Source organism: Chlorocebus sabaeus, chromosome 11 (assembly GCF_047675955.1).
Source record: "Chlorocebus sabaeus isolate Y175 chromosome 11, mChlSab1.0.hap1, whole genome shotgun sequence".
Lineage (NCBI taxonomy): Eukaryota > Metazoa > Chordata > Mammalia > Primates > Cercopithecidae > Chlorocebus > Chlorocebus sabaeus.
The window spans coordinates 126,730,179-126,752,367 of NC_132914.1; the positions used below are offsets into that span (position 1 = coordinate 126,730,179).

The following is a 22,189-nucleotide window of genomic DNA, read 5'->3' on the forward strand; positions in this document are numbered from 1 at the left end:
AACATAGTGCAGATTGACTCCCTTACAGCTCTGGAGGTCAGAAGCCTGAAATCAAGGTGTTGGCCAGGCTGGTTCTTTCTGGAGGCTTCAGGGGAGAATCCATTGCCTTGCTTTTTTCAGCTTTTAGAGGCTTCCACATTCCTGGGCTCCTGGCCCCTTCTTCAAATCCATCAAACCTCCAGTTCCAGTACCACATCTCCTACTTCTGACACCACATCTCCCTCTGCCTTTCTCTCGTCTGTAATTACACGGGACCCATCAGATTAGTCTCATCTGAAGGTCCTCAACTTAATCACATCTTCAAAGACTGTTACCATGTAAGCTATATATTCACAGGCTACAGATTCCGGACACAGGCACGTTTGGGGTGAGGGTGGGAGTGGGAATGGGAAGTATGGCTCAGGCCACTACAGAAAGTAATGTAAGTTCCCTAAATTTTGCTGGGCCTCAGCTTCAAGACCCATCAAATGGCGATGAGATTTGTTTGCCTACCCTTAGCATTAGAAGAATCAAGTTGGTTAAATTGAAATAAGCTCTAGGTAAAACCGTGTGAAGAAGCTGGTACATATTAATCTATTAACCAGTGTGAGGTATTAGTACTCAGATTACCGATTCAAAAGGTCTAAAGGTAGATACAATACTTTAATGAAAAGGGGTGAATTAAAGGGTCTTAGCAAGTCTACAATCAAAGGGGGTGAGGGAGATAGAGAAGCCAGGGCCATTCAGTGGGGAAAACATTAGCCACCTGCTATTCCTATGGTTCTCTGGGATGGCAACTGCCGACCCCTGAGTGGGGTGGACCCACGGGAGCATCTTTAAGGGTGTCAAGCTGTTTCATTGCCTGATGCTAAAATAGCACTGGACAATAAATACTAAATGAAATTTTCCTTCCCCATGCAAAATTCAATCCACATCTTCTCATAAATCCTGCCTGAGGCTTCTGATACAATTTCTTAGGCTCATAACCCCATCTCAAGGTCATTCTGAAATTAGTTTGGAGGTAGTTTTCTATGTGGCAGGCATGGTTGAATAAGGAACAAGGAGAAATTAAGCTTGGCTTCTTTCTGATGATATTTATGCTGTAAAAGGAAATCCGACTTCTAATACCACCCACTGCCTTGGAACTTGTCGATGTCCTTAGTTTCTTTGTATTATTTTAATATATAGCCTAACATGATTGTACAATAGAATCGATTCATTCTAATTTACCTGGCAAAAAGATAGTCACTTAAATGCCAACACAAAAATGTATTGAAGAATATAACTACAAGATCATCACAAGGCAGTAACTTTCAAAGAAAGTTTTTTGTTTTTTGTTTTTTTTTACCCTAAGGAGGATAAACAATTTCATTTTCTAATACCTTGACAGTTTCCTTCATGTCAACCTCAATTTCACACTTGAAGGAAATGCATAATTTTTCTATTGTGAGTTTATCAGAACAATAGAAGAATCAAAACCCCGGCATATATTTTTCTAATTAATAAAACTCAGGCATGTTTATTGCAGAAGATTTGGCAAGTGTCAACAAATGAAAGAATGAGACTCTAAGATCAGGAGAACATACACTTTCTGTTTTGTTTGCCATTGGTGTCTTAACGTACAGTGCCTCGCACACGGTAGCTTCTCAACATTTTATGGTTTGAATTCAGGAGGAAATAAATATCAGTCATAATTTCACTGTTATTAAAGTTGTGTTATATTTCACTTTTAGCCTGTTGACTATATTGTGTGTGTGTGTGTATCTATGTGTATATGTGTGTGTGTATATATATGTATATATGTGTATAAATATGCACATATACATTTGGTTATTAATAAAATCAGGTTGCTACCCTATACATTTTATTTCATGCCTTTTTTTTTTTAACATATCAGTAAATTGAGAGCATTTCCTCATGCCAATAAATCTTTTAAAACACCATTATCAGTTCTGTTACATTTTGCTCTGTGAAATGCTATAGTTATTTAATCACTCCAGTATTCCTAGCACTTAAGGATTCTAATTTTTTTCTATTATCAGTAACAATGTGAACACTGTGCTTAGGTATAACACTCCTGATTATTAAGATAAACCCTAAAATGTGGAAACAAAGGTTATTAAAAATTTTGATGAACGTTGGCACACACTGACATATTGCTTTTCTATATAGGAAGTTATTTGAAGCTTTTCTGTTGGTTACAATTCCATTCATGTGAAGTTTTAATAGAATACACATTCCCAGTTACAGCCCAAGGAGGTTTAGGCTTTTATATGCTAAAGATACTTTTTCCCTTTAATTATGTCTCATTGCATTTTAAGAAATCTGAGCTCCTTTAAAGGAAGGGGTTATTAGTCTGGTGTGAATGGATTTAGAATTCAGGGTTCTATGAACTTGGCTGGGAAAAAAAACAGCCCTTTATTTTTTCTACCCTGGAACTGAAAATTAGCACGTCCTTCAATGTTGAACCTCACTACCAGAGTAGCTGTGACTTTTCACCAAAAGGAGCCGCAGTGATCTTCATAGTCTATTGGATTTGTAAAAGATATTTCAAAATGTGCCCTGCCCTGAACACTTACTTGAAATCACAGTAGTTATTACAGGTGCTGCTAGGCTTTGTTTTCAGAGTTTTATTAAGGAAGCTCATAAAATACCTTATCACAATTTAGAAAATGTTTTGAAAGCCGCATTTCAATATAGCTGCATTCCTCAGGATTCCTGTGAATTTCATTTTAGGGAATTAAAAACATTATTCTGAGGATAGATTCATAAATGTCACAGAATTGTCAAAGCAATCTATGACACCAAAAACAGGTAAGAACACTTTTTTTTTTTTTTTTTAAATTTGAGATGGAGTCTTACTCTGTGGCCCAGGCTGGAGTGCAGGGGTGCAATCTCAGCTTTCTGCAACCTCCGCCTCCTGGGTTCAAGCGATTCTACTGCCTCAGCCTCCTGAGTAGCTGGGATTACAGGTGCCCACCACCATGCCCAGCTACTTTTTGTATTTTTAGTACAGACAGGGTTTCACCATGTTGGCCAGGCTGGTCTCCAACTCCTGACCTCAGGTGATCCGCCCACCTCGGCCTCCCAAAGTTATGGGATTACAGGCATGAGCCACCGTGCCTGGCCAAGAATGCTTGTTTTAAAGGTATCAAGGAAACAATCAGGAGAAAACATAAATTTCCCACAGAAGACATTTTGCAACTTATAAAGGCCTCTAGGAATATGATGTATGTGCACACACATGTATAGATAGATAAGTGTTTTGTACAGTACCGTTTTTGTTAGTGTGGGGCATCTGTCACCATAGGTGTGCAAGACAGTGTTCGGTGAGGCCTAACTTGATTTTTGGTGGGTGTTTAAGCAGAATAGACATTAAATAATCTTAGGGCCTCCCAACCCCCCTACTCTCTTTCCAGCTGTGAGTTTAGCTGGAGAGAACAATAATACATAGTGAAATGCTTAACACCATGACATCTTGCTTTCAATCCTTTGATTCTCTTAAAGAGAAAGGCATACTCTGGGGTGCATATGTCTCTAATCCTTCTGTAAGACCTGCCAACTATCTGCTCTGACACGGAAGAAAAAAACCCTGAAACTGGCTGCAAACAATAGTCTCCACGTGGAAATCATTAGTAGTGACTCCTTTCATTATTTGATTTTCACAATTAACTTCTAAATCCAAATTATCCTAGTTTTTCCATTTTTTATAACTTCCCTTTGGAATAAATGTACTTGAATTCAAAAGTAAAAGGAATTAAAGCAGCATGTAAGTGACCTTGCAGGTTTGACGTAGACATGACAAATACTGTGGAAATATTGTTACTGTCAGAGTTTCAGGAAACCTGGACCAAGCTTCACCATTTTTATTCCCTAAGCCCTCCATCTTTTTAATGATTTCAGGTAAAAGCATGATCAAGGCACGCCACAATTAAGCTGTATATGTTGAGATCATCTCTGTGTCTTGATATTAAAAACCAAATTCAATCATCCTCTCCCATCAGCACTTTCAGGCACCCACGGGTTCTCATTTCTTTTCAAGACCTTCGCACAGGTTTTCTGCCTGTAGGTCTGCTATAATAAGGACCTATAGACCAAACGAAATGTTGCTGTCATCCATGTTACACTTTCCTCCAGGAGTGAGTAATCAAAACCACATTTAGCAAGTTTCCCAGACTTCGGGAGTTATCCAAAAACAATGCTGCATAATTATAGACAGAAACACCCAGTGACTGAAATTGATATTGACCGAACTGAGGAGATACTTTCTTATATTTACAGAGTCCCAGTTGATGTCTCTTGGAGACTCTGAATTTGATTCTGATACAATTATGTCACAGGTTAGTATTCTGTCCACAAGACAGAAACCCATTTTACTCTGCAGGATTTTCAAATTCAGGTTATAGGAAAGGGGTCACTGGTCTTGTGATATGAGTTGAATTTACCCCCAGCATCTCTTTTCTATGGTAGAAAAACTGGATCTACCTTTCAGACAAAAGATTAAGTATCTAGAACTACCTGCATTTATTCATTGGTATCGTTTGTTTAAAGAAATAAACCTCTTCAAAATAGCAAGGTGAAATAGCTTTTAATGCTACCCCTGATTAGAACGGCTGGTGAACGGATCATTTATTTCTTCTACTGCTGATCACAGAGCTTTTAAATGGAAATTAAGTGTTCCTTTTAGAAAAAGTTCTAAAAGGAAAAGAGCAAGTTTATGTAGAAAATAAAAGAGCAGTTGAGAAAGAATTAAGGTCACCAGGTACTTCGTAACTTAGTGGGTCCTATTGAGAAGTTGAAAATCTATTAATTTAAAGTGCAATCTAGAAATTGAGTATCAGTGGAATCCTAAACATGCTCTCTTGTGTCTGGCTTCCTTCAGCATCACACTTCAGGGCTCATCTACGATTTCTCGATGCTTCCGTAGCTTATTCTTTTTCATTGCTGAGTAGTATTCCGCTGCTTAGATGTACCACAGTTATTTATCTCTCACCAGCTGGCAGACATTTGGGTTATTTACAGTTTGGGCTATTATGGAAACAGCAAAATTATACACAGAAGAGACCACTGATTGCCTAGAATTGAGAGAGAAATAAAAACTTCATGCAAATGAGTAAAAGCTGATTTTTTTTTTTTTTCTGGTGATGGAAAACTGTGTTGCAGTGATGACTGAACAACCAAAGACATCTTCTAAAACTCATTTAACTGTGTGCCTAAAATAGGTCAATTTGACAGTATGTAATTTATAACACAAGTGCTTAAAAAAGGTTCTAAGTAGGAATATAAAGTCATATGCCCGTATTGCCAGTTTCTCTGATGTCACAGTTAGTCACCAGGGTTCAAGGACTAAGTCACCGCAGATTGACACACTGATTGACACACATCATGGCAGGTGAAAGCTGTCAGAAGAAAGTTGCTTTACCAAACTGTATATATTAATACTTAAAAAATAAGACATCCTATCCATGAGAAACAACAATTAGAATGAGATTTTTAGGACATAAGAAACAAGATGATACTTTGTATCAGTCGGACTGTAAATAAAGCTTCTTCAGATGGATCCTATAATTTTTCTTTCATTTCTTTTTTTAATGTTCCATGAAATACTATCATCTTTCTAAACTGTTCCCCAGGCCTTCAAGCCACAGATAATCCAAACACAGCATTTGTTCCACCAAGCTAAGCACACCAGGGGAATCTGGAGGTTTCGGCAAGTTTGATCAAATCCTCATGGTAAAGGGTTGTCACAGAGCATGAAGGGACAGACCCGAGACCGTGTGGCCCACACAGTTAAGTGATCAAAGGAAGTGGCTGTCGCAAAGAGCACTCCCTCCCCATCAAAAACATCCAAGGCTATTTTGGAGAGATGCAGAAATCTATTCACTTATTGACAATGAACACCCATCAGAAACAGTGACTGCAAATGTTCATGATCCTTAACAAATAAAAAAATACTTTCGGATTTTACAGTGTGTGTATATATATTACTAATACATATATAAGTATAGATATGGGTATGGATAAGATAGATATAAATATGGATCTATAGACAAAACTATATGGATTAGATATATATGTAGATATAGATTCGATATATACACATAGATTAGATATAGAAAAATAGCTGTATGTAGACATAGAGACATAGACATTTTCTTCTCTGTAGGACTGCTACTGAAGATTTCCATGCTCAGAGAGGACACTAAGGCCTGCACATATGTGCATGCACACACACACACAGACACACACACTTATTGAAGTTGCAAGTTCAGACATGTACATGAAGACAGATAGCAGCACACGGTTTTCTACATGGAATGTCGTGTGTCACTTTAGACATTTCTGCCACTGCAGATGTGTTTGGTAGTTCCATTGAAAGGGGAGCTTTCTCTTTCCCCGAAGCAACATCTAGTGGCCTTCACAGGACTCCGAAATCACAAAGCGACAGCAACCAAACATTAGCCATGATCCACAGCCCCGGAGTGCATTGATGAAGCATTTTGATGAACAGCAGCAACTGGCATAATGTAATTATTGTTGCTATTAGGTTATTATTTATGCCACACGCATGACTCTTGTAGCTATAGCAAGAGAAGCAGTCGCTATTTTAGTATTATGGCACTCCGGAGATCCTATCAAAAAGCCAGGGCAGCTTCCACTAGCAAAGACGCTCGGCGGTAACTCAGCGCCATTACCCACGGAAAGTGGATGTTCAATAATTTAATTCTAAATTTGGTGCTCTACTTGGAATCAGAAGATATTAAATACCAGATATATGGATATAATAAAAGCAAAGCAATACAAGGGTAAATTAAGGCAAATCTCACCCTCCCTCGTGCTACTGTATAATGAGATTGAACGAGTGTCAGGAAATGTTGAGTGAGTCAGCCTGAAGTCTGATTTCACAGAGAATGGGGTTCATCATTCCGCTTGACTGCCAGGCCATATGCTTGAATTACTGCTGCCTCCTGGCTTCGTTTAAATGTTTTTTCAGGGAGGCAAATGTAGATAAGCTTACATTTACTGGGGCAAAACTCAGTGCTATCTTAGGAAGATTCTAAAGCTCTGTTCCCCACGATGTCTGGAAAATATCTTTGCGTACTTCACCTGAACGTGCATTTCTCACACATTGACTTTTCAAGAAACAGTCATGTCCTTGACCCATCTACACCTGTATTAACTCAGTAATTTTCTCTAAAACAACACATTGCTGTGGGGGTTCTCTTCATAATTACATTAGTGGTAACACATTACACATGCTACTATTCAAGAGTTTCTCCCCGTCCAACATTACAGTTTCAGGTTAATTTCTTGCTGATATACACAGATCAGTGGCATCCCTCATAATTGCTGCAAAAAATTCTATTACATGAACACAACTTTTTAAAATTCATTCACATCTTGATGGGCATTTAGACTGTTTTTAACTGTCTGCTACTACCAAAAAAAAAAAAAAACACAAAAAACAAAAACAAAACCAAAAAAAAAACGCTGCAATTACAGCCCTGTATCCATCTCTCCAGACTGATGGCTAAGTTTTTATCTACAGCATATATACCTAGAACACTAATTTCAGGGTCCTATGATTCAGGTTTTAAATCTTAGCCAGATACTGACAAATATATCTCTACAGTGGAAGAACCATTTCACAAATCCCCCAGAAGGGTATAAGAGTTCTCTGTTCTCCCTGGAGGCAGAGCTTGCAATGAGCCAAGATCCCGCCACTGCACTCCAGTCAGGCGACAAAGCGAGACTCCGTCTTAAAAAAAAAAAAAAAAAAAAAGGGTTCTCTGTTGTCCCTCATCCTCAGAAAACCATTTTATTATTTTCATTTTCTTTTCTTTTCTTTTTCTTTTTTTTTTTTTTTTTTGGAGAAGGAGTCTCACTCTATCACTCTCTCACCCAAGCTGGAGTGCAGTGGCACGATCTTGACTCCCTGCAACCTCCACCTCCCGGGTTCAAGCGATTCCCCTGCTTCAGCCTCCTGTGTAGCTGGGACTACAGGCACCCACCACCACACCCAACTTTTTTTTTTGTATTTTAGTAGAGATGGGGCTCAGCCATGTTGGCCAGGATGGTCTCGATCTCCTGATTTTGTCATCTGCCCATCTGGGCCTCCTAAAGTACTAGGATTACAAGTGTGAGCCACGGTGCCCAGCCGAGTTTTTTTTTTTTTGTTAATATAATTAGTAGAAATTATATCTAATAGTTCTGAAAACAACATCTTGGTCTGTTGTATCCCTAATGCAGAACTTATTAAAACAAACTTGAATGGAAATACTTTTGACAGATTCTAAATTTAAACATAATAGGGAAACTTCATTATCTTTGATACAGGCTCGGTATATAACTAATGTGATTCATCTTGTACTCTGGGAAATTTAAATTTAGACTCTGGAAATAAAAGCTTCCTTCATGGTCTAAGAGGACTTGGGTATGTGTGCTGCATATACTACATGGGTGTTTTAACAATCTAAAAATGATGAAGGTTCTGTTGATTATTTCAAAGTGTGTGCACATGTGTGACTGTATTTGATTCTCACAATAGTCCAGTGAAGGCTGGCATTGTTATGCGAATATTACAGAAGAGGAAGTTGCTTTTCCTCTCTGGTCATCTGCCAGACAGACATCACTGCAACACACAGCATAAAAATGAGAACTAAACATCAGATTTTCTGGATCTCACATTTATGTTCTTCCCACTCTCTCTGCAGAATCATCATTCAGATGGTAATAAATACAACTGTGGTAATCCATAGTCAATAGGGAGGATATGGAAACTATTTAAGGCATCATAAATCACAGTTGCCCACGAAAGGAAAGTCACGCCATTTTGATGACTTCATACCACGGTCTCAGGTTGGCTGATACTCAGATTCTGGGCGTTAGAAGAACTGATTGTTTCATTTAGTGGATGACAGCCTGCTGGAAAATTAACAAGCATTTCTTTAAGTTTCTAACATACACAGAACTGTTCTGGTACAGTGCTAATGTGAGTTTCCCCACCCTATTACATTGTACTGCAAATTTCTAAAGGATCCTACTAAAGTGAAGGAGGTTAGTGAGGTACCATGCTTTTTTCATCACTACTGGAATTCCCATATGTGTATTCTTTATAAATTGATGAAATAGAGGTTGCTGGTTGCCCCACTTTCCCAGGCTGCAGTTCTGTTTTATTTTTTATTTTTATTTTTTTTCTTCCTTGAGACAAAGTCTTGCTCTGTCGCCCAGGCTGGAGTGCCATGGCATGAGCTCGGCTCACCTCAACCTCAGCCTCCCAAGTTCGAGCAATTCTCCTCCCTCAGCCTCCTCAGTAGCTGGGACTACAGGCACACACCACCATGCACAGCTAATTTTTGTATTTTTAGTAGAGATGGGGTTTCACCACATTGGCCAGGCTAGTCTCGAATTCCTGACCTCGTGATCCGCCCGCCTCAGCCTCCCAAAGTGCTGGGAATACAGGCGTGAGCCACCACGCCCAGCCTCTTCTTTCTTTAGAACAGGACACTGATTTTGAACTGGGCATACTGCTGGTAATAAATCATGTTTCCTACTTTCCTTTGAAGTATGGTTTGGTCATGTGATTAAGTTCTTATCAATGAGATGCAAGAGAGAGAAATAGGGTTGAAAAGAGCTTCCAGGAAGGTTGCCTAAAAAGAGTCAACCCAGTTAAGAAGACCTTTTTCTGTCACTTTTCTTTTGCCTGCAATGTTGATGTAATGACCGACACTCCTGAAGCCATCTCGATCTATGAGGATGTAAACTCTCCGTTCACATGGTGTTGAAGAAGGAAAGGCTCCTGAGACCCCAGTGACACTGGAGAACTGCCATTCCAGCTGTGGCCAGCCTTAAGCTTCTTTTATGTGAGAAAGAAAAAACTTCTGTTTTGTTGAAGATACTCCTATTTGTTTCAGAAAACAGTCTATTTAAGGCCGGGTGTGGTGGCTCACTCCCGTAATCTCAGCACTTTGGGAGGCCAAGGCAGGTAGATTGCTTGGGCTCAGGAGTTTGAGACCAGCCTGGGCAACAGGGCAAAACCCCGTCTCTACTATATAAACAAAAATTAGCCAGGTGTGGTGGTACACGCCTGTAATCCCAGCTACTTGGGTGGTTGAGGCAGGAGAATAGCTTGAACCCAGGAGGCAGAGGCTGCAGTGAGCCAAGATCATACCACTGCACTCCCACTTGGGCAACAGTGTGAGACCTTGTCTCAGGAAACAAAACAAAACAAAACAAAACATTTGTTTTAAAATGAAATGTTAATTACCAAAAATGTAAAATCAGTATTACAATGAACAAATAGATAATTATGAAAATAGATTAAATTTAGCTATGTATTCTTGCCTATCTATAATGTATCAATCAGCTAAGGATAGAAGCTTTAAAGAGATACTAGCCCTTAAAAGAGATGAACTTCTCTTCAATCAAGTCTTGCTGGAGAACTTAAATAAATGTAAGTTTCTGTCATTCAAGTATATTTAACCTCATTTCTACGTAACACCTAAAATCATTTACATATCAACTGTCGTGAGCTTTGGGAAACACTTATCTATGGAGAGAACTATAGATAAGTGAGAAGTAAGAGAGAAATGATAATATGTGGCTTTTGTTACGTATTTATCTAAGTTAACATAGGAGTATAGTGAGCAAGATTCTGAAAATGCAAAATGCAATTTGATGGACACAGCATAATCGGTTATCCTGCAGGCAATGCTTAGTCAAAACAGATCTGATAGCTGTGATAGCATTCATAAGTTCATATTGTTATGATCACATTCTCAGCAACCTAACTTCTTCAAACAGGGAAGGATGCATTTCAACTTAGATAAGAGATCTTTCCTCACTCCTGGTGAGTTCACCACTAGCACAAAAGTGTCTCCTTAATCCATAAAATTAAACCTGTCACAGCGACTTAACTTCATTAACGCAAATTCCTGATCCACGGCAAATTATTAGCAATACCAAGTCTATGACTCTCCAGCTAATTAAGACTGCTTCTTTTGCATTATGATGATCAGACTCTGACTTTTAAGAATAACTGGAAAACATTCAAAGAAGGTAGGAGGAAATGATAAAGCAAAACAGCTTCTGAAGCAAAACCTACTAAAATTATTAAAACATCTACTCTATAATACATTTTCCAATTATCCTTAAGAAAAACACATCTCATCGCAGTCCATCACTATCTGTAATCATGGAGCATGATTTTTCTTTAATTCTCCAAAGGCAGAAGTAAAATGAACAGTTTTAAAGCTAGGATAAAAGTTGAATATAGGAATGAATACATCATATTTTTAAAATCTCTATTTTAGTTGCAAATGTCTTATGAAATAGGTAATGCATGCATACAGCAAAAAAAAAAAAAAAAATCAAACAGTTCAAATGGTTCACTGTAAAAAATAATTTACATTCAGCCTCTTTCCCCAGCTTCCCAGTTGTCTCCGTAGAAATCGCAGTTGCCAGTCCTTTGTGTAGACTTCTTGGGACATAGTCTGCTCACAAAAGTACCCTTCTCTGGGTTTCCCCAAATGCTGCCTCACTATACATGCAGCTATGCACCTTACTTTTTGAACAAGTAGACAGAAAACCACTAAATATGTGTGCATACAGATTTGTATCATAATACATAAATACTAGAGATATGGTCTAATTCTAGAACAAATTATCAAATTGAACAAATATTTATAGACAGCCCACTGTGTGCCAGACACCACTGTATGGGCTGGAGCATAGCTGGAAAAAGACCTGCTCCCAAAGCTACAAGACTTCCATTCTAGAGCTTCCTCATTAAGCAAAGCCTTCCTAGCTGCCATGTAAAATCCCTACATCAACACATATGTCTATCAACAAAAACCCGTAAAATGTACATCTATATGCATGCATGCATTTGCATATCTATATCACATATATATGTTCTATATGCTTATAATATGCTGTATGCATGTAGACACATATAACATATTGTGCATGTGTGTATCTGTACGTGTATAAGCTTTTTCCATCATCCAGACCCATAGTATGAGGAAACGTATCCTGGCCTCCAGAAGACAAGAAGAAAAAAGATAAAAAAGGAAACAGAAAACTGGCATCAGAATCCACAAAGAGATAAGGAACGGTCTTCATTTAGAATGAAGAATTAGGGCTTTTAAAGGAGAGCTTTATATTCTATTCAGGGTACTTGTTTCTTAAAGAAGATACTGACACAGATGAAAAAAATAAATAAATGGCAAACACCATGCATTTCTGCATTTGGAGGTGCTCTGAATGTGCTGAGATTCTGGAAGTCCCTGGAAAGATAAAAAGGCAGTTGACATTTCAATGGGAAGGAGCCACCACTGGGCCACCCATGCTCTCTCCCCGTGTCCAAGATGAACTGAACTATTTGTCAGAAATTAACAATAAAAAAGGCATAAATATTTTCTAATGGTTCAACTCCCTCAGCCTCTCATAGACAAGACTACAACTACTGCTTCTACTAATACATAAAAATAGATGGCAAAAGAAATCACAAGAGAGAATAAAAGTTCATTGGTTGAGATTATTTCCCCTAAATTTATTCTTTTCTTCTGATAAAGAATACACATATCTATTCATCCACCCTCTCATCCATCCACCTGTTCATCCATCCATTTGCCCATCCATCTATCCATTCATCCATCCATCTACCCATCCGTCCACCCATGTGTCCATCTATCCCAATTTTTGTTAACTACAAAACACAAAAGAAATATTTTATTGAGATAGCACCTTATTTCCAAATTATATTACTGGCACAGACGTGTTTCAATGTGTGTATCTGTAAGTTCATCCAGGTCACCAGTTTGGCACACTATCACTACAGAAACATATCACTACATAAATATCTAGGACTGAACTCAAATACAGATTTTCTATTTTCCCTCTCATTTGCTGTACAAGCAAATCTTCAAGAATAAAAAGGAAAGGCCCAAACGAGAGCTGCTGATAATCCAAATTCCTAAAAACCAACGTTGAGTAAAGAAGCACAGAAAGGAATCCAGATCAAATCATCCCCACATTGGTTTCAAATGCTCCTTGGTAATAAGCCAAAAAAAATCATAATAGTTGTCAGCTCAGATTCATGAGCTCCCTGCTAGAATAAATAATAAAAAATAAGGATATTTTCCAAACACTGAGCTATGAAGTTTAAAAATGCACTCCAGAAATAATGCATGGCATACCGGAATTCATCCTTTCATTATTGTTGAAATTTTCAATAGTATCATGAGCATAAAGCAACATACAGGTGACAAAAATATGTGACCAGACTAGGAAATCCCCTGAGGCACAAATGAGATTTCAGGAAAGTGCAATCAAACAAGAATGACTGAGTTTCAAGCCTCCCTTTGCCCAGCTGTGAATTGATTGTTTCTAATTTGGTGGCTATCAGAGACAGATTCAGGTTTTAATTTCTCCCTAGAGTAATCCACAATTCCCTGCAATTCTACTGCAGATAGTTCAGTGTACCATCAGCAAATGCCTGCCCATGGATACAATCACATGCATTATATTTAAATATACACTGCAAACGTGGAATGCACCCATGTGAAGAGAGACGTATAGGCTCTGGTTTCTAACACTTGCAAAATGGGCCGTTTTATGAGACATGCAGAGTTTCAGTTCATCTAATAACATGGACTAGAAAGAGGTCATGTTGAAGAGGAACATGGTTTGTGGGTCAATTTCATCTGCATGGTGCAGTCCTTGCAGGTGACACGGTGCTCTGCTGGGGTGTTAAGTAGGTCCGCTGTGAATAATAGCCCATCTTTCCCAAATGAAGGTTTCCATTCATCTTACCTGAAGGCCCTGATAGAATAGATGACACACACCAAACGCAAACCACAGTGGAAACGGTTGTTAGCAATCCAGGAAAAGGAAAGAAAAAAAAAAAAAAAAAAAATGAGGCCACATTTGCAGCTGATCTGAATATATCGGAGGCCAGCTGGGACTCACCTGTTTTCCGAGCCAGCCGATTTCTTCTGACAAACGATGACAGCTGGTGCATACTTTCCAGTATAATCCGTGCGCTCCCTGACATCCCAAATGGAAGGGCTGCTGGCTCGCACGCCGATGATGTTCACGCCTTTCTTCACCTTTGCCCTGTTGGAGACAGCACGTGTGGGTCTGAGTCAGCTCTGGGGAATCCCCGGGTCATGCTGGTTCTGGGAACATGGGGAGCTTAATTGCTCACCATTGCCTTGCAGGTTTAAGCTCATGTATACTAGGATTTAAACACAAATTTGCAGTCGCCTTCCAATCCATCTGTCCTAATTTCTTTCCGTTTTTCCTGCCTTGAATAAAGAGCTAGAGATGGTATACGGATAGCCAGCAAACATTAGTTACAGAAAGAAACAGAATATCGTTGCACTAGCTTGTGTCTTTAAATAAAGCCAAAGCCAGACACAAACACAAAACTACCTGAAACCTCTTAGCCTGGCCAAACTCAATAGAAAAAGGCAATTAAAGTGCAAAAGTAAAGATTGAAATAAGAACGCACATCCACTGAATGTCTCCCAGTGCCAGGCACTGATGGACATTTTGTCTCTGTTACCTACTCTTCCTAGCAAGGTTCCAAGCCCAAAAGGAGGCTGGGGTTCAGATAGGTGAGGGAATAATGATTCCCTCAAGTGATCCACCTGCCTCAGCCTCCCAAAGTGGGAGCTACTGTGCCCAGCCCTGTTAACTTTTTATAATCTTGTCTTCTTACTGTATGCTTTCCATTCCATATGTTCTTTCCAACTCAAGTTTCTAAAAGAAACATAGAATAATGAAACCCCATCTCGACTAAAAATACAAAAATTATTTGAGGGTGGTGGTGTTCTCCTGTAGTCCTAGCTACTTGGGAGGCTGAGATGGGAGGATCACTTGAGCCTGGGAGGTGGAGGCTGCAGTGAGCTGAGATCGACCCACAGCACTCCAGCTTGGGTGACAGAGTGAGATCCTGCCTCAAAAGAAAAATAATAATAAATAAAATATAAAATAAAATGCAAACGGTTTGATTTTTGTTTACAAGCTGGCCTAGAAGTTTGAAAAAGATAATGTTTCCTGCTGTGTTTTCTCTTAGTCCTTCAGTGGAAAATAGGAAAAGTCTTGAAGCAAAAGTACCAAGGGGAACCTGGAGCACGCTGATGGTACCTGGGCAGAAGAGGACGGTGGGGGCGGCCTACGTGGAGTTCCTCCCGACTCGTAATCACTGTGCCTACACAAACATGCAGACGAGGCAATGGTGCCACAGCCTAGACCTCAGAACCCCTCTCTGCCATGCCAGAGGAGAAAGTGAGGCCACCTCCTGCTATTACTATTAGGGACAAAAGGTAAGGAGGAGATGACAGTCGTAGGACCAGGGCTTCGAGGACAAGCAGGACATGTCTGTCCCTAACACCGAGAACACTATTTCCCATGGAAACAGTTTTAAAATGTAGTGTGCAGGAAAGACCTGAGGCCGCAGGCTTGAGACGGAACCTCCTTAGGAAAGCCACTTGCAAGGGTGGCTGGGAACTTGGATTTGGGGGGAGTTCCCTCCCTTTTCATGGTCAGAGGGGCTCACGCTGCCTAGACTGGGCAAACGAGGTGGTTTATGCTGGACACTTTCTTATCTTCTGGGAGCGTAGAATTTTGGTATGTGCCAGGCAGAGGGTGCCCCCATGAGCAGTCCAGTGAAAACCCCGAACTCCTGGGCTCAGGTGAGCTCCCCTGGCAGTGCTGTCCCAGCTATGTGCTGGAGGAATTGGAGGAATTAAGTGCATCCTGCATGACTCCACAGGGAGAGGATTCCTGGGAGCGTGAGCCTGGTCTCCTCCCCTGTGCCTTTTCCCCTGCCGACTGTGCTTTGTGTTCCTTGGCTAATACATCAGAGCAGTGATTCTCACCACATGCTGAGTCCTGTCAGTTCTAGCGACTCGTTGGACCTGGGGGTGGTCTTAGGAACCCCCAGCACACATACTGATTTGGCTAGTCCACAAAGAGAGCAAGAATTGCTTCTGAGGTGTGGCCCTACTGCAAAAGTTAGCATTTTTAGAAAACAATCATCATGTATAACATTATTTCTATGGGGGAAAATACATATTTTATGTTTTAAATAATCGTTGTGCATGCAAACACTTTGAATGCAGTCGTTTAAAAATTGGGAATTGCATGCAGATGCCAAAAAGCCATCTGACCTTTCTGGATACTCAGGTGAGACACTCAGCGAATAGTTACGATTCCTGCCTTGCAGAAACTCATTTAAATTGTAGGCAACCAAGACGTGGTAGCGAACAAAAGTAGCTGTGGACAGCTACTATTATATTAAGATGAATTCTAAAGGCTGTCCCAATTACTCTGCAGTGGAATTTTATTGAATCAACATTGCTTTAAATAAATAGGTCATCAACCTGGCTGTGACAACCTTTTCATTATACAGGAGACACCAGCACATAGGCCTTTTCTGATATATAATGGGCTTATATGTTTTTCTGAAATTTTATTCATAAGTAGGCTATTTGGAATTCAGACGATGTTTCTCCAATGAATCCTTTTCAAGTTCTTAAGAAAGGACACGGTGGCTTGTTTAACCCAAGGAGTATCCAGCATTTGTTGCTAATAATTCTACAGGAGCGAATGAATCTATCATTGGTAGCATTATTTCTGCACAAACGTTTTTTCCTAGAATTTTATACAGGACACTGGGAATTGTCTTTCAGAGACACAGAGCATTTTCATAAGAGAAGACACATTTCTAGGGCATGTTTTAGATGTTCGGAATTGGAGAAGGCATGCTCACTCAAGAAGTATCCTTGTGTGTGAATATCAAGTAAAATGCATGCAATAAACTGGACAGTCATTCTTCGGAGATGTAGACACGGTATTTACTGAACACAGTGTGTGTTGGGTTAATAATTTTGAAGCACGAATCTCAGAGCTGTCAGTGGCACCATTTGGAACCATTCAAGTAGTCCCTAGAACACATGCCACGGGGCTCCACTGGGTCCGAACCGAATGCTGGTTTCTCCTGTTATGACAACTGAGTTACCTACATTCATTAATGGAAGTTTTATAACCTACTTGTGGTTCAATAAATACAGGTTACACTGACAGCCTCATTACACAGAGATAAACACAGCACTTGATTTCTGAAGATAATTTGCTGTAGATTTATTCTTCATAATATATCTACCGTGGTGATGGGGGAAAGCCATAATTTTCCCCATAGTATGCACACGCACTGCAACTGGTATCAACAAAACCTGCCTGGGGTTAAGGGTATATTGTGTTTTTAAAACATAATAGAACCGCAGGGACTGTGTATATTTTATATACATATATATAAATATATATGTAATGTGTATATACATATATATATATACATAATGTGGAATATGTATATATTATAAACACACACACACACAGTTTCAAGTACAGCATCCAGGGTTCAGAAATGTGGTGCGCAGTTGTTGCTTTTGCTCCCCCTACTCAATCTCCCCTTTCCTGGGTAGCAGCATCTTGATTTCGCTTATATGACCCACCCCTCTGCCACTGTATACCACCATGGTGGACTTGTAAGTCGAGTTTCTCCCTCCAACCCTGGACAAGAGGTGGACACATGACCTAAGCCAGTCCAGCTGAATGATTCTCTCTGGAATATAATCTTGAACAAAGAGACACAGCAAATAAAAATGGTTGGGGGACATTCACCCAGCCTTGTGGCTCTGGTACAACTGTCTATTACTTCCTTCTCTCTGGTTTGCAGGAATTAACACAGCTAACATTTCTGAATCTGGTTCTCAGCCTTTCCTTTAGGCATATAAATATTCCCCATCCTCCCATCTAGTCCCTTCTTGTTTAACGTAGCCTGAGTTATTTATGATCATTTCCAATTATATAACAAGGGGAGGCTAAGATTCAGTGACTTCCAGAACAAGGAAGTGTATTTCCTCCTCCTGTGAACATCCATTGCTGGTAACCCAGGTTGTTGGGTGGCTCTATTCCACTCAGTCATTCAGGGATCAAGGCTGAAGGCATCTCTACTGTTTTTAATCTATAACTTCTAAAGTCTCTGTGCTCATGACAATCCCAGCCAAGGGGAAGAGGGAAGAGCAGTAGACCAGAGCCAGGGATTTCCTCTTAAGCAGATGAGGTGGACATTGCATGCCCAAATTCACTCACCTTCCATTGCAAGGAGCCTAGTCTTAAGGCCACACAAGGCTGCAAGAGCAGCGAGTGCTGGGAAGTCAGTCTTTACCTGGACAGCCATATCCTCACTGTGGCCCTGTCACTATGGTGGAAAGAGAGATGGGTTTGGGTGGAGGATTTGCATCTCCCTCCACCACAACCACCAGGGGACTCCAACTGATGGGAGGTGTCAGCCTCCTAAAGACTATAAATTTGAGTTCATTCTCCAAATCGCTGTATGCAGAGACTTAGGCTGAAGGCAACATTGCCCCAAAGAGAAACTCCCTACTTACGCAAACTTGTCAGTGGAAGTGTTCTTAATGTGCAACCTGAATACACGCATATTCATGTATGAATTTCACACTGGGGCTACTGAACTAATACAAATGTGTGCTATAAAGAATGCATAGGGACAGAAGGCAAAATTGATGAGATAAAAGTGGGATAAAGGGGAATTTCAGTGTTTTGTTTGTTGGCAGATTTATTTAAGATTTGTGTGTGTGTGTGTGTGTGTGTGTGTTTGTGTGTGGTATTAGAAAAAAATGAAAGAGGAAGAGAGAGCAAAGAGAAAGGAAAGCGGATGGGGAGAGAAGTTTTGCTATATAGGGTTCAAAGCCCAAGAAGAGAAATTTGGATTGTGTGTAAGTCTCAGGCTATTTGTTCATAATGAACGTAGTCCTGTTAGAAACTATTACTGGCTAATCAGCTATCCACAGGCTAATATTGGCCTTAATCAATAACTGACTGTAGAATTCCAGGGAATTGGAGGAAGGAAGACAGGAAGAGATCCAAACTTCTGGACTGCTTCTCTCACTTCTGAAATGAAAGATTTGTCTACATGTTTCTCCCCCAGAGATTCATGTGGCCACATAGTCTCTGAGTAGATCAAACCCTGGTAAAACCTGATATCTCCATTTTCGAGTCCCATATAGGCTCAATCTATGGAACAATACACAGTGTGCAGCCACCAAAGGGTGCCACACGCTTACGCACGTAGATTTGGCGATGGCATTCCTCCCAGTTAATTGATGGAAACGTGCCCTTTTGGGCCACAGTAAAGCTTTTTTGAATTGCTCCTTGTCTCCTTACTTATTTTCTCTCATTAATGGTGTCAAAGCATAAAATTAGCTTCGTTTTTTATAGGTCGTAGCTGTATTAACATATTTTGAAATCATTCTTGGCTTCTAATTTCCGGTTGACCAGAAAAAAAATTATGACAAAACCACTTTCCACTAAATCTACATGTTGATATAAGCACATAACATTTTGCTTATATGATGAACCACTTCCAGCCCCGTCTGGACGCCTTGGCCCTGCCCTCACCAACAGTTACACGGATATGCTTACGGTGCCACTGTCAGTATTTTAGGAATCATGTCCCACTTTTCACTTTGGGAGACACTAGGCCCCTCTTTCTATTACTGGAATATACTTTGCTAAGTCTCCTTACTTTGTGACTATTCCACTCTAGCCAGTTAAAGACCAACAGTGACGCAGAAGAAAGAGCTAAACCTAGTTAAAGTAACAATCTGAATGATATGGTTCCAACTTCTTTGTCATGTACCCCTATCAGTAAAATATTTTCATATGCGGCCAGGCGCGGTGGCTCACGCCTGTAATCCCAGCACTCTGGGAGGCCGAGGTGGGTGGATCACCTGAGGCTGGGAGTTCAAGACCAGCCTGACTAACATGGAGAAACCCTGTCTCTACTAAAAATACAAAATTAGCCGGGTGTGGTGGTGTATGCCTGTAATCCCATCCCACCCAGCTACTCAGGAGGCTGAGGCAGGAGAATTGCTTGAACCCAGGAGACGGAGGTTGCGGTGAGCCGACATTGTGCCATTGCACCCCAGCCTGGGCAACAGAGTGAAACGCTGTCTCAAAAAATAAAAAATTTCATATGCAACCTTTACATAGGTTTGTATGTTTATAAACTTTACAGTTGAACCATGGCTTGGACTATTGAAATAATGTGTGCTACAAAGCATACATACAAATGGATTAAAAATAATAAGTTGCCAAGTCCTGATTTTAGTTCATCCTCCAATGAATCATTTTGCATTCCCCTTAGGATGTCTCACCTCACGTTAAAGGAGGTCACTCAAATCCCCTAGACCCTTTAATTCCCAAGAACGGGGGGCATGACACACAGCAGCAGAAGTCATGTTACAAGGAAGTTCAGCTCTAAGTGTTCATATACCTTCACTTGTACAAGGGAATCCGTTTTCCCACTGCCCTTCTAGTGGGTGAAATTAAATTTAGAACTAAGACCTGTGACTTCAATGCAACCCATTTTTGCTGTCTTGCTAACTGTGAGGGATTACAAGGGCTCTCAATGGACATAAGGAAGTAGAGAATAGTTCGAGGAGATCAAAGACAAGAGGAATTGGTTCATAGAAGAATCGGGGGGGTCTCCACACCCCCACAGGGGGAAGCCAAGAAAGGGGAAGCATGAGGCTATGGCCTCCGATGCCCTGAGGGAAGATGATGAGAAGAGTTTTCAGTAACTGGTGGATTCATAGAACATTAAAATCCCTGTCATGCAAATGACAAGCAAAGCTCAGCCTGTCATTAATTAGAAAGCACAAAATACACTAACGTTGACAACTCAAACTGCACAGTCCTGGCCGCATCTACAGGGCACGCAGGCCAGGGGCTGCCAAAGGCAAATCTTGACTTTTATGTGAAATTCCAACATTTGAAGACACCGTCCAGGACAAAAAGACATCTAAAGATTTAAAGCAGATCAATGTCATCTGTCACTTCTGAGATTTATGTGAGCTGTAAATGAGGAAGTTAAATATCTTCAGAATGAATGAACGCCTGAATCAATGGACATACACAAAGATATAAGGAAGAAAGAAAGAAAGAAAAAAACCTGAACTTCCATCACTTTCCACCTAAGCCATAATTTAGTCATCATTCTTCTGTGTACATGTCCACACCCAATCTATAATTTTATATACATAGGATCATGCCTAGGGCTGCCATATGGCCATGCAACTTGGGACTGGCCAACCCCAGGAGGCTGTATTCATATAGAGTATGATATGAATGGGGGCTCATACAGTGGAGCAGTGTACAACCCGTACAACTGTGCGCAGTAGCTGTGATGACAGTAATCCCACTTTTTCCTTGGAGGACACAGCCCAAGACCCCCAGTGGATGTAGGAAACCATGGATGGTGCTAAACCCTGTACATACTATGTATTTTTTCTACACATACCTATGATAAAGTTAATTTATAAATTATACACAGGAGAAGATTAACAATAATAACTCATAATAAAATAGAACAATTATGAAAATATACTGTAATACAAGTTACGGCAATGTGGTCTCTCTCAAAATATCTTCTTGCACTGTACTCACCCTTTTTCTTAGGATGATGATGAGAGGTAATAAAATTTCTGCATAATGAGATGAAGGGAGGTGGCTGGTATAGGCCCTGTGATGTAGCGTTCTGCTACTAGTAACCCCTGATGATAGGTCAGAAGCAGCGTTGACTGCTAGTAACCCCTCGTGATAGGTCAGAAGGAGCATCCTCTGCTGCAGGTGATCCTGGAGCTAAGAATCTTGATGTCGATGGCTGGATGTCAGGAGGAGACCATGTCGATGACAAGGGGGCAGGTATCTATGCAGGAGGGTTTCGAGTACAGGACAAAGGAACGATTCACGTCCCAGGAAGGATGGGGCTGGCGGCACACGACTTCTTCACACTACTCAGAATGGCATGCGATTTAAAACTTGCGAAATGTTTATTTCTGGATTTTCTTTTTTGAGACAGACTCTTACTCTCTCACCCAGGCTGGAGTGCAGGGGCACGATCTCAGCTCACTGCAACCTCTGCATCCCAGGCTCCAGTGATCCTCCCAGCTCAGCTTCCCCAGGAGCTGGGACTACAGGTGTGAGCCACCACATTTGGCTAATTCTTTCTCTTTCTTTCTCTTTTCTTTTCTTTTCTTTTTTTTTTTTTTTTTTTTTTTTTTTTGGGGACAGTGTCTCCCTCTGTCTCCCAGGCTGGAGTGCAGTGGCGTGATCT

The 22,189-nt window shown here is 40.4% G+C and overlaps 1 protein-coding gene across 1 annotated transcript in view; it reads right to left on the bottom strand.

Moving 5' to 3' along the window:
- The window catches only part of TMEM132D (transmembrane protein 132D), an 839,174-nt gene that overhangs the window by 454,839 nt on the left and 362,146 nt on the right, over positions 1 to 22,189 (bottom strand). The window contains 1 exon segment of the mRNA XM_073021227.1: positions 13,951 to 14,097. Within this exon segment, the coding sequence (XP_072877328.1) occupies positions 13,951 to 14,097 (147 nt within the window).